The 13,536-nt window shown below is 34.7% G+C and overlaps 1 protein-coding gene across 3 annotated transcripts in view; it reads left to right on the forward strand.

Moving 5' to 3' along the window:
• The window catches only part of SLC44A1 (solute carrier family 44 member 1), a 167,048-nt gene that overhangs the window by 128,658 nt on the left and 24,854 nt on the right, over positions 1 to 13,536 (forward strand). Inside the window, exons 14-16 of one of the 3 annotated variants that reach the window (XM_037494486.2) lie at positions 2,732 to 2,968; positions 4,962 to 5,042; positions 7,904 to 10,265. In XM_037494486.2, the coding sequence (XP_037350383.1) occupies positions 2,732 to 2,968; positions 4,962 to 5,042; positions 7,904 to 7,927 (342 nt within the window). In that variant the 3' untranslated portion in view covers positions 7,928 to 10,265. Of the gene's footprint in view, positions 1 to 2,731; positions 2,969 to 4,961; positions 5,799 to 7,903; positions 10,266 to 13,536 lie in introns of those variants that run through there. The other 2 variants (XM_037494487.2, XM_037494485.2) reach the window with 2 other exon arrangements.

The following is a 13,536-nucleotide window of genomic DNA, read 5'->3' on the forward strand; positions in this document are numbered from 1 at the left end:
AAACTAATTCAACTCATCAATCAGTTCAGTAAAGTGGCAGGATACAAAATCAACACGCAAAAGTCAGTAGCCTTCCTATACACAAACAATAAATCTGAAGAAGAAGAAATCAAAAAAACCATCCCTTTTTTTATTGAAACCAAAAAAATCAAATATTTGGGAATAAATCTAACAAAAGAGGTAAAGGACCTATACAAAGAAAACTATAAAACACTTAAAAGAAATAGAAGAAGACACGAAGAAATGGAAAGACATCCCCTGCTCATGGATTGGAAGAATAAACATTATTAAAATGGCCATCCTTCCAAAAGCAATATACAGATTCAATGCTATTCCAATCAAAATTTCAATGTCATTCTTCAAAGAAATAGAACAATTATTGATGAAATTCATATGGAATCACAAAAAACCCCGAATAGCCAAAGCTCTCCTGAAAAAAAAAGAAGGGAATGGAGGCATCACACTCCCAGACTTCAAACTCTACTACAAAGCCATAATCATCAAAACTGCATGGTATTGGAACAAGAACAGACATACAGACCAATGGAATCAAATAGAAAATCCAGAAATAAACCCACAGATTTATGGTCAACTAATCTTTGACAAAGGAGCAAAGACTATGCATTGGGGCAAAGAAAGTTTGTTCAATAAATGGTGCTGGGAAAACTGGGTCGCTACATGCAAAAGAATGAAGCTTGACCACTACCTCACACCATACACAAAAATCAACTCAAAATGGATTAAAAAACTAGACATAAGACCTGAAACCATAAAATATATAGAAGGAAACATAGGCGAAACACTACGTGATTTGCACATCAAAGACATCTTTACAGACACATCACCCAAAGCAGTGATAGTAAAGGCAAAGATAAACAGCTGGGACTACATCAAATTAAAGAGCTTCTGCACAGCAAAAGAGACAATAACAAAAACAAAGAGAAACCCCACCAACTGGGAGAACATTTTTGCACCCAACACTAATGATAAAGGACTGATCACAAAAATCTGCAAAGAGCTGATGAGACTCAACAACAACAAAGAAAATAATCCAGTCAAAAAATGGGCAGAAGAGCTAAAAAGATATTTACATTTATTAATTGTACGTCTATATCTAACTTTCCATCTCAGTAGCTTTTGTCTCCACATCAGCTTTGAGCCACACCTTCTACCTGTAATTGACTTTTAACCTTTCACATGAGGTTTAACATTTAGTGGCATAGTGAGAGCATAAAGACCCTTAGCACATCCCACATCCACCTCATTTGGGTGGATGTAAACAGTTTAAAGAAAAGTATAAGAAATAACTCACTGTAAAATTGAAACTAAAAGAGTAAAACAAAATAGATGTGATTATCTGTGAAAATCACCCCAGAAAATAAGATTTGTAAGTGTATTGCAACAAAAATGGTAGAAGTTTTCTAAACCTTGGGCAGACCCAGAGTTGTTCCCTAAAATCAGCTGAGAGAGGAATCAGTGTGTAGCTTAACTGATATTTGATTTAATTGCATTTTAATTCCTGGCTAAGGGAACAGTGAATGAGAGATGTTTCCGTATTTTTATTTATTTTTTTTAAAGATTTATTTATTTTATTTATATAAGGACTGGGTACAGTCAGAAGTGCAGGAGGGTGAGAGAATTCATCAGAGCCAGAGCCGGGAACAGAACAGGCAGACTGATGAAATACACTGCTGAGGGGAGCAGTGGGCGCGGCAGGAGAGGTCTGTGCGCCATGTGGGACCCTCGCTGGCAGCCGGGGATCGAACCGGCGCTGCAGAGGCTGCGGGCAGCTTTGCAGCCCAGGGTTCAACCACTGTACCACCAAGGGAGGCCCCCTTCCATATTTTTAAATAGTGGAAAAAAGACAATGGAGAATTCTGTCTGTCGTCATCACTGGACCAGGAAACTCATTCTCTTCCTTTGTTATCCAGAACTTGATACTAAACCAAGTAAAGGACTGAGCAAGAATATTTCTAAGCTTCAATATAACCTCTTACTACTAGGTATCAGTATCCAGGAATCTGCTGAATTTGTGCCTGGAAAGTACAATGAAGATAGCATCATGAGATCTTTATTTGCTCATCATTATCTAAGCATCCTTATTTATTCTGCTCTGTGAACTTGGCCAGGTTGAGTAGCATCTCTGAACAGGTTTCCCAGTCTATAAAATGAGCATGATGGGAGTGGGGGGAAGCAAATATTGTTTAAAAATAAACAATGATGTAAAAAATTTAAAAAATTAATATAAAAAAATAAACTACTCAGAGGGCAATTGAAAAACTGAAATAAAAAGTATTGAAAGAACCACAGAATATTTTTAAAATTTGGGATAAAGTGCTGCATGCAAGGTGATCAAGTATCAGAGTAGATAGTTCTTGACAATCAACAAATTGGCTATTTGTTATATCCTAGCAGCATGGATTTTTTGGCAGCCGCTTTAGTCACAGGTAGTTCAAATCTGAGCTTCATGGTAAATCATTTTAAGCTTACCACATAGTCTATGCAAGTATAACTCTCAGAAAACGTATTAGTTTTTATGTAAATCATAAACATATAAAGGATGATTTAAAATTTTTATTCTATAATATACATGTCTAACTGTAAATATGGAATGGACTTATGCAACCATCATTTATAAATAGTAAAGAGAATTTCAGATCTGTAAGTGATGACATAAAAGTCATTTTCTACAGTAGGAAATTAAATGTGGTCTTTTTTCTCTCTGCTTCAGGTGCTGATAGTCTGCAGCACAGGTTTGGCTGGAATTATGCTGCTCAACTACCAGCAAGATTACACAGTATGGGTGCTGCCTCTTATCATCGTCTGCCTCTTTGCTTTCCTAGTCGCTCATTGCTTCCTGTCCATTTATGAAATGGTAGTGGATGTATTATTCTTGTGTTTTGCCATTGATACAAAATACAATGATGGGAGCCCTGGCAGAGAATTCTATATGGATAAAGTGCTGATGGTAAGTATTCTAAATGCCCTTAGGGTTAAAATACTAATAAAAATATTTTGTGAGACAATTCCCTATATTTAATTCCCTTTATATGCAATGGAGTAATTCAGAACTAAATCTTTAGCACTCATGAGTGTGCTCAGTATACACAAAACTATTTCAGGTCTACCTAGCTCGAGCAATACCCATTAATTGTCCTGAGTTCTTTTTTTAACCTAATTTTTAGCCCTTGAATTCAAACATTGGACCACTGAGGTTAACGAGAGCCTTTTACTGAAATGACACTCAAAAACAAAAAGTCTAATTTCCCAGGTTGTAGTACCTGCCCTTTCCAATTATTATTGCTATTGGCATTGTTAAAACTTGTTATCCTATGTTTGCCAGGCCAAATTGAAGGTGTCCTATAATGAATGCAGATTAATAGATCCATAACTGGTAGATAGTATTGTTTTTGATTTTTTTAAGATAAGAATCATTACATTCCGATTCTTTATAGTAATGGAGCCTCTGTTGCTTCCCCACATTAAAACCTCAATTAAGTTTTTTTAATTTAGAAACCATATTAAAATTGTTTAAATGCTATTATTACCAATGTCAAATGTTCCTAAATTATAGGTCCTTTTTAGTAATATTACTTTGTCACTAACTTTGAAATATACCCATCTTAAGAATGAGTAATACTAAAAACCAAATATGAGACTTTGAAATAACAAATCATCTTTCAGGAACATGGTTTTTCCAGTTAAATCTAAAATAAATGTGTTATTATATAGGCTAGATTTTTTTTTTTCCATTGCAAAAATTCCAAGTGATCTAACAGACCTGTTTGGTACTGATTATCTTTTATTGAGACATCATCAACTAAATTTTGACAATTTTTAATATCTAAATATAGTACTAGCTGGTTTTTTTCACAATGGCATTTGACCTATGAGCATTGTATCATTCTTGTGACTAAGACATTTTTAAATGGGATTATATGTGTGATTCTTTTTAATTATATAATTCATTTATACAGAGAAATCATTTGGATTGATCTATTTACAGGTTTTTTTTTTTTATTTGTTTGTTTTCATTTCCACTGGCCAAATATATTTCACAAAGTAGTCAACGTTTACTTGGATGGATCAACATTGTAAATCTGCCATGACAAGAATTTTAAGACTAGGATCTCATTTTAACAGAAACATTTTACAATAAAAGATTAATCAGTCTTTTTTCCAGCATATGAATAAATCGACCAAATAATGCAAAAACAGTCAAATTTCCAACACAAATCATTGTTCCTCTGTGACTGAGACATTTAGAAGAAAAGTTTGCTTTTGGTTTTTAAACTACTGATCGAAAGCAGAGTAAAATATATTTTCTCCTATAGGAACAAAAATATATAATATAAGGAAGTTCTCCATAAACTTTGGCAGGATAGAAACTTTTCCTTCAGGGGAATAATCCCATTTTAACTACCTTTAAGCACAGGTGTGGTTGTTATTCTCTGCCTGCTTTAGGTGGTAATTTCAAGGTCAGACATATTTTCTCTAAGTAGCCTAATGACTGTTTAGCAAATCAAATTTTTATGCTTAGTATTAATACTTAGTTTTACCTTTTAGGATTATTTTAAAAAGGAGGTTTGTGAAAAATGTTCTCATGTCATTTAACTCTGGTGTGGAAAAAGTAAAACAACAAAATAATATTCTAAGTGTGTGATAATAGTCTTTTTTTAAGTTAGGTATTTCTTCTTCCAGATAGAACTAACTATCTCTTTAAACCTAGGTAAAATTGTCACAGTGAATGAATGGAAAAAAATGCTTGTATCAATAGGTTACAGTCTGTCCTCACAAATTGAGCAGCTCTTGTGTGTAATACTGTGTATTATTTATTGCTGTGTGTTTAGGCCATCCATTTACCAAGATTGAGTCAAAAATGTAAATGTTTAAGATTTCACCTACCAGTCAAAAAACTGAAAGGATATAAGAATTTATGCATTTTGGTCCCTGTTTTACAGGAATTTGTGGAAAACAGTAGGAAAGCAATGAAAGAAGCTGGTAAGGGAGGTGTTGCTGATGCCAGAGAGCTAAAGCCGATGGTAGGTGGCGATGAGGAGGTGGCCGCCCTCCAAGAATTTTACTTTCACTACCTCTCTCTCTCTGTCTTCACTGACTGCACTTCTTCAGGAGAAGCTTTTGTTATCTGTGTCACGCAGGATGTGCTGCTCTTTCTGTTTGTGTGTTTACCCATCACTTGGATGGCAGAATTCTTGTCACAACTGAGACCACCTTCTGTAAATGTAAGCTGAAAAGAATAGCATCTATTTCAGTATTTATGGTATATTATTTTTGTCCCTGAGATGAAATTGCTGTTTCACTTATTTTCTTTTTAACTCTAGTGTTTAATTTTCATCAGACTAAACATTTGGTTGTGCACCCAAGTGACAGTTAATTTTTATCATTTTGGAGGGTGATAATAGCAATTCTTTTCAGCTTGCTAAAATTCATATTTCCCCCCTTTTTTAATACTGGTTTGTTTAGTTGCTGTCCTTTCCCCTTGCTAACTTTTTCTTCTGTTGCCTAGATTGTATTCTCTTTGTTTCTCAAGTTATTTTTCAGTGACAAACAAGGCTATTTCCATCAACACCCATATTCCCACTCAACAGGACAACCTGTTCTTCTCCAACTTCAGCTTAATTTTTTCTATATCTCCATTCCACTTTGATATAAAAAAAACACAGTCAGTATAAGAGCATCCTGAGTTGCTTTCCCCATAGATATTTTCCCTGCTGTATAATGACAGATGTCTCCAGAATATATTGGTCTAATTACTGCCTTACATTGCATACATATGTATTTCTTGTTAAATAGTTTGTTTATTTCAAAAGATTTAAAGGCCTACGTTCTTGACAGTTCATTTTAAATAATGTGCCATCTGATTGCATATAATGTCCAAAAGTGTGAGGTGAATACTCTTCCATTTTTTCTTCCTTACACTTTAACAAATGGTTTGATTTATAGCTTTCCAACTTAAGATATTCGTATAAAATAACACCATATGAGTATTTAAGAGTAAAGGAAATGGGTTCCTTTAAGGAGAGGAGCGAGGCTATGTGTATATACAAAAATAATTACGTACTCCTTGCAAATTAAAGCCTCAGCAAAATATTTAGGATACATTCTTTCCAATACTTGTGTTTTGGTGATGCTCTTAATAGCATCGATGATTATAATAATATAGTGAAGGTTTAAATGTTTAACTTCCCAGGCACAGATCATTCTGATCATAAATAAAGGATGTTGAATGTCCGTGTAGCTCTTAATGTCAGTGTGTATCCACCAAAACTGGACTGAATGGGGATGGAGCCCTAATCAGTAACCCCTCCATTGCAGTGCCTCATCTTTCCCTTCTTTCTGTATTCTTCTTACATAAGCAGAGAAGATTCAGTCCACCTTGTGGTTTCATTAAGGAAGGAGGAAGGCTTTCTTCCTGGCACTGTTCAGTTATCCTTATTTTTCAGGGAAAAAAAGATTCCAAGTCTAAAATTTTAAAAGGCAAATACAATATTAAAATGTAAATCAATCTTTTCCTTAGCATAAACCATCCTCTCCCCCCTTAACTGTCTTTCTAGCTACCATTAAATTACTCTTCAGTAACAGTCATTGAAAGGGAAAATTATTGGGAGGTTTAGGACTAGCTACTTTGACCACTGATCAGCTACATTTTTTAGTGAAGGGAAGATTATTTGTGGTAGACAAGAATACAAATGTGCCTTCTCTTACTTAGACCCCTGATTTATAGGTAATACTCTAGGAGAATTGCCCAGTTTATGTGGCATTCTATCAGAAGCCAAAGATTTAATAAGATTTTTCCCTGATACTACTTATTAGGGATGACTGTCCCTTACCTCACGAACAATGCATTAAAGTTTCCATCCAGTTTTTGTTTTTATTATGTCTTGTTCATCAGTTCATTGCTTGCAGATTAATGGCAAAACTCTGCCGTGTCCCAAAATACATCTTTCATGTACATCATTCTTCTGGTGCTTTGGATATTGTAGTATTTTGTCCCTAAGAATGATGTTTTAAATGGTTAAAAAACTTCCCAGGAGAGAACCATCCAGTGCTGACCACTGGGTAATTAAATTCTGGAAGCACATCAGTACCTCAAATATTTTTCTCTTGCAGTATGCATGACAAGAGTTGACCCTTACTACCTAAAGAATCATCTAAGAAACCCCACTCCAGAATTTGGGCATTGGTAGAACTAAGGATTGCTTATTCGTCTTTGCTTGGTTTATACATGTTATTCCCTTAGGTGAATGTTGTATGAAGGAGTGTATTTTGCCCTATCTGTAGAAACACTGCTGCTTGAGTTCACTGTCTGTCTCCTTCCTTAATGGGGTATTTTAAGTTAGTTCTTTTTAGTCTATAAAATAATGATCAGGAAAATAAATTTTTAAATTTTCCTTTTGATGGGGGGTGGTCATTGAACTAAATATAAGTACTTCTAGTATTTCTCTTTGATGTGTTTCTGAAAGAACCTCACCAAGTTAGGACACATTGAAGCTTTGTGAGGTCTATCTGTAAATCTTTCAAAGTGATTTTAGAACAGTTTATCAAGTGTGATACAGAGGTTAAAGAAAAAGACTTTCTGGCCATCTGTTTGCTATTGTACAGAAAAAAAAACTTAAGAAAAAAGGGAGTGAAAAGTCTGGGCACATAGTAATATAGGCCGGAGAAGTATTCTCTGCTGATCTCAGAGATGATCCCGAAGGAAGTGTCAGTTTCAATATTCCTATGAATTTTAGTCCCTGGAATAAAGATTCAGGAGAGAAGAATTCTCAGTGGATTTTTCTTTGTTGCAATTTGTGACCATCTGTGTATTTGTAACATCATTCATGATCTCCTTTTAATGGTAATTGTCTAAGATTATACTCTGTATGACTTTGTTTTCTAGGCTTCGGGAGCAAGTTCTGCTTGAACCTAGCCGACCGTTATGGAACCCATTGACATTCCAAAACAATATATACACATAACTATGTATTTGTGTGTGTGGGTGTGTGTATATATGTATATGTATGTGTGTATATATATATGTGTATATATATATATACACACACACACATAATCAGCCAAAATCAGAGAAAAGGAACAGGGATTTAATACCTTTTTTATGCTTATTTTTGTCAAACATGTACTCCTTTCATACGGGTGGCTTTTACAAGGCAACTGCCGTCATTTAATGTTTTCAATTGTAATTGTCTTAATGGAAATGTTAAGATTCATATCTGATTAACATTTTTAATAACTTAGAGGAGATTTTAACTTTAGTTGTTTAAATTAGGTAAAACTGTTGTACTGAATTCTCTGTCTGAAGTTTATTCAGGGGTGATTTCCCTGATGTGTGCATAAAATCAATGTCTTATTTTACTGATGCATAAATCCTAGTGGAATGAGACTAGGCATATGCTTTCAGATAAATAAGAAATTACTCCAATCACTTTTCCCCAATCAAAAAAGCCATGTCATTTTACTTTTAGAAACATACGAGTGGACCCAATAAGGGAATTTTCATAATAGCTCATGCTTTTGTCAGCCAACATTAAAAAGGAACCAACTCCTCAGGTATTTGTAGTTTACCCTAATGCTTCTATAAGAGAGTAGGTAAAAAAGAAAAGGGTAGATAATCTTTCTTATGCAAACTGTTTTCTTATATTTTGTCTTTTAATTTTGACTTTAGTAGCATCCTCCACACATTTGTGTGCCTGATTTGAAGGAATGCTGGGGCACCCAGCCAGTTTAGCCTTTAAGTTTCTGTGCATTGATTTGCAGATTAAATAATGCTGGCAGGAATAAAGAAGGGAGAGAAACATGGAACAAAGCATTAAAAATTCCAGTGCTTGGGCTTCTGCTTCAGAGGAACTTCAGTGGCTTAGGGCTAAATGGTCATTTTTTTCAAATGCTTGCTATAACATCTGAAAATATACTGGCAGGTGCTCCTCTCCTTGGCAATTCATTGAGTATCCAGAATTCTACAATGTTTAACTGAAGAATTGGTTAATGTTTTGATCCTCAAGTGTTGAATGTTTTTTTGTTTGGGGATGGGTTTTGGGTTTTTTGTTTTTTATTCCTAAAGCTTACCAGATATGAATGGCTAATATTCCATTGTTCTGCTTATTGTAATGGTGAATGCTTTAAGAAAAAAAAGTGTAATTTGCTAAGAATAATTCATGATCTGTTTATGCGATAACTCCTTTTTGTTACAATTTTTTTAAAAAAAGCTATTTTTGTTAATGTAAAGTAAATATTTCAGAGCAAATTTTTTAAACTTATTGCACTAAATACAGGCTCTGTACAAAAAAGAAAAAGCCTCAGCATTTTATCATTCCATGGAAGAAGAATCTTTTGAAAGAAAAGCATTGCCTCCTACCAGAATCAGACAGTGAATTAGACCGGTATTATGGAAATGCATACAATTAATGTCACTAGGGCTTAATAAGCAGCTGTTTGCTAATGTGCTTCCTTTCAAAGGGTTGGACCTTTAAATTGCTGCAAGAGGTAAATTGTATTTTTTTTTTTTTTTAAGTATCTGTCCTTTATGCTAGCTAGGCTAAAATTTGCTAAATGCCTTGGTTTCTTTTCAAAGCTTGTGTAATACTTCTGATTTTTCAGAAAATTTGCAATAAGATTCTGGATTTAAAACAAAAAACACAAGAGCTCATATCTTGGCAAGATCTGGGAAACCAACATTGTATGACTAGTAGCTATTCTGACACAATAATTCTCCAGAAGTTAACATATAACATCTAATGTCACCAAGCAGTAGCATTGTATGCTTTTATATCATTTGAAAAGGAACAAATACAATTATGTAACTAACAATTATCCAAATAGGTGAGAGAGCAAATCATGTAAGAAAATTCAGAATGCCTTCTGCTTAATAAATGCACAGATTTTGGACATTAAGAAACATTCGGAACTAAATTTAAGATTGGCAAAAGTTTGGATGATGGGTATCAAAACAGAAGACATTCCAGGAGCTAGCTATTTTAGCAAATGCCCCTCAAAGTGACCAGATGGAAGTCTTGAATTTGGAAATTAGGTTCTACTCACTTGGACATCCCAGCATCATGGACTTGCTGCTTCCTGTTCCATTTGCTCGCAATCTCAGCTATTTGGAAGCCACCAGGAATGCTTTCTAATTATCATTTGCAACTAGAACTGTAATCAGAAAGAAATTTTGTATTTTTGTATAACCTGATTGTGTGCCATTTTATATAACAGGTCCTGTTTTACAAATAAATTTTGTTTTACTAACATTGTGTTTAGAAATTATGATCTATGTGTAACCATGTCATTTGAGTTCTAAATTAACTTCCAAGACTATTTTCCCCAAGTAAATTTGTGTGCCATCTAGGTAGATATATGCAAACATGCATATATATTACACAGGCACACACAGAGAGAGATTTGATATATAGAATATCACTCTCATGAGCTTCACTCCTTGATTCATTTTCTAAAGACTCACAAAAACATCTTAGCAATATTTAAACATTTTGAGGTTATGTTTGGCTATTACTGCTGCCTCTTTCATTCATTGCAAGTCATTCTTCAGCGAGCTATGGGCTGCCTTACTGCTGTTTGCTCACTGCCTCCATCTTCTGCCCAAGTGAGAAGAGTAGATGAACAAAAATTATCTGTGAAATGTGGCCACCTGAATAACTTTATGAACCATTGACTCTGTGTTGTGACTTTTGTCTTTTTCTGTGGTGGATCTTCAAAACTCCATTCAGGATTCATATCGCCAGGGTTAGAAATAGGTTTTCTATTGTAAATGGTGATTGCAGTGACCACAGAATCATTATGGCTTCTGGCATCAGATAATTAAGGCTCTGGTGCATGATTTAGACTTTCTAGACTCCTGTGTCATAAGTAAGCCCTGCTGTAATATAATAAATATGGAAGGGAAAAGGTTATATTTCGGTATAAATCCAAGACACCCATCTTCCAGTGCAGTAGCAATAAAACATTAGGGAATTTAGCTAGAGCACTGAGATTGCATAATCCTGTATGAATAAGCAGAGCTTAAAGCAGATTGTTCCTCTAAACCATTTAATGCAATGTTTAGGATTAAAGCGTTTATCCTATCCGATAGCATAATTAAATCCTAAGTTACTGAATTTTAAGTAGCTTAACTGTGTTGGTCCCTAAACTTTTTCCATAATGACTGAGGAGTCATTATGGAGTCATAATGAGGAGTCATTCATGGAGTCAATTTTAAAATTATGCAGAAATAGGTTATTTATTTATGGAAATGCTCCCACTCTCCCCTTATCCCCCCCCCAACCTCCCCCTTTTATAGCAAAGAACATCAAGCTGCTGATTCTCAGTACCCCTGACATTAGCATTTGCCCAGGGCTCCTTCCCTTCCCTTACTTTTATCACAGTAAGGGGGGAGTGAGGAAATGACTGTTACCATATCCCGGTCCTGAGCTGCTTTAAAACAGAGTAATATCCTCCCATCCTCCTCCTCAAAATAGCTACAAATTACAGGCACCAAATAGATGTGAGGCCACAGCAATGCCCCTGAGACTTTAACTATTTCCATCATGTACCATTGCTAGATAATAAAGACCATTTTAGAAGGTCCTCATGGCTGCAAAGTATAATTCTGGGTTCACTGCTAAAACCAGAGCAGCCAATTACCGTGACTTGAACATTTTATTTTTGGTCAGTAATTTCATTTGAATTTTTGGGTTTTCAAAAAATCTTACATAGCCTTCGAGAAAGGTCTTTAAGCTTTCACCTTTCAATAAGTAAGCTGGCTACTGCTGATTAACAGCTACTTTTTTAAAAAAGTACTCAGTCTAGGTGCTTACCAGTGCACCTGCCACAGAATCTCTGTCTTCATGCATTCTACCTGACAGATAGGAGTGCACTATAATGGCTTCCCTAGAGTTGTTAAGAGATGATCTGTGAATGTATATTGGAAAATGGTGGGTTCATAGGTAAATGCGTAGAACAGAGATTTGTGTATTATATATTTACAACATAGAATGCCTTTTAAGGTATTAAAGTGCATACTGCTTTAAGTGCATATTCATGTACCTTTGTGTACTAAGGAATGCATGTTAGTAGCTCTTTTGAAAAGTAAGCACTTTTGAAAAGTAGCCACACATAGTGGCTACTTTTGGAATCCTTTCATCTTTGTGTCATGACACATAGTCCAAATTTTTAAAAAGCAGGGTCCTTGAATGTGACAAGAGAAAACCTAAAGTTAGAAAACTTAAGAAATAAAACAAAAACACTATGTTGTACACACTTATAAATTTTTTAAAGTCAACTCTCCCCATCCAAATTTCATAAAGTTAGGCCAAATTGTTACTTTTCCATATTTTCAGATGAAGAATTTTAAATCCAAGATTTAAATTGTTGAAAGTATCTTTCATACAGAAAACTTTCAACATAGTTTTTAGACTAGAGATTTTCTGTGGATAACCCTTTCTATAGAAATCCTATTGTGCCCTTTCTCCCCCGCTTCCCTTCATTTTTATATGTGTGAAAAAGACAAATGATGTTTCCATTTAAATATTGCATGAACAATTACCACTTTTGTAAGTTACATTGACAGAATTCAAGTTTGATATTTTCTAAAGTAAATTTATGGGAAAGATATGAAATTGTGACCCATGTATTAGGCTATTCTGTATTGATATTCAGTTTTACAACTTGAATGATTTCCTGGGGAATAAACCCTTCACACCAGGGAGTTCAGGATAATAAAGCTTTCAGGTCTAGTCAAGATTGAAAACTTTAAAATTTCCAAATGTTTCAGAAAATTTTCACTTATATTTGCTAAGACCTGAATTAATATTTGATATTCAAAAACAAGTTCTTGATGTTTTGAGGGGACGAGGAGCCTCTTTGAGAAGATTAAGAAAATAATGGACTCTTTTTAATTCACATAGTATATCTGTGAAATTTAAGATGCTAACAACTTCAGGGTCCTTAGACTGCCAGTCTTTACCCCACTTTCCTCTCATTCAAAAGGCTGCTCTAAAGTTGGTTTGATAATGTGTTTTGCAATGAGGTAGTGATTAGAACTCCTCTGAAGATATTTTTTAAGATGCTTAACCAACTTCTGACCTGAAATTGTTTTTGTAACTTAACAACTTAATTTAGTACTAGGTTTGAAAATAGAAGCCTCATCACACTGAATGGCAGGATGGGCGACACTAAATCTTCAAGACAGTAAGATTTACTTCCTTTGTGTGTGTGTGTCCTGGGGGATTGGGGAGATTTGGGGAAGGTACCACATGATTTGCAGTGGACAAGAAAATGCAATAACTGAATAGGATAGCCTTGTAATTACTCTCTACCAAAACACCTGATGTTTTTTATTATAGCTCAGATATGACTTAAGTGTCATAGTGCTATCAGGTCACTATCTAAAAATCCATCAGTCAACATGATGAAAACAGTTGATGATGATGAATTAGTAAACTCTGTGTAGTCCATAGTTGACCAAAAAATGTTTTAATGGAAAATTGGAGGAACAGATGCTGGGGAGAGAAATTCAAAAGTAGT

Source organism: Talpa occidentalis, unplaced genomic scaffold (genome assembly GCF_014898055.3).
Source record: "Talpa occidentalis isolate TD23 unplaced genomic scaffold, MPIMG_talOcc4v2.1 talOcc4.7, whole genome shotgun sequence".
NCBI lineage: Eukaryota > Metazoa > Chordata > Mammalia > Eulipotyphla > Talpidae > Talpa > Talpa occidentalis.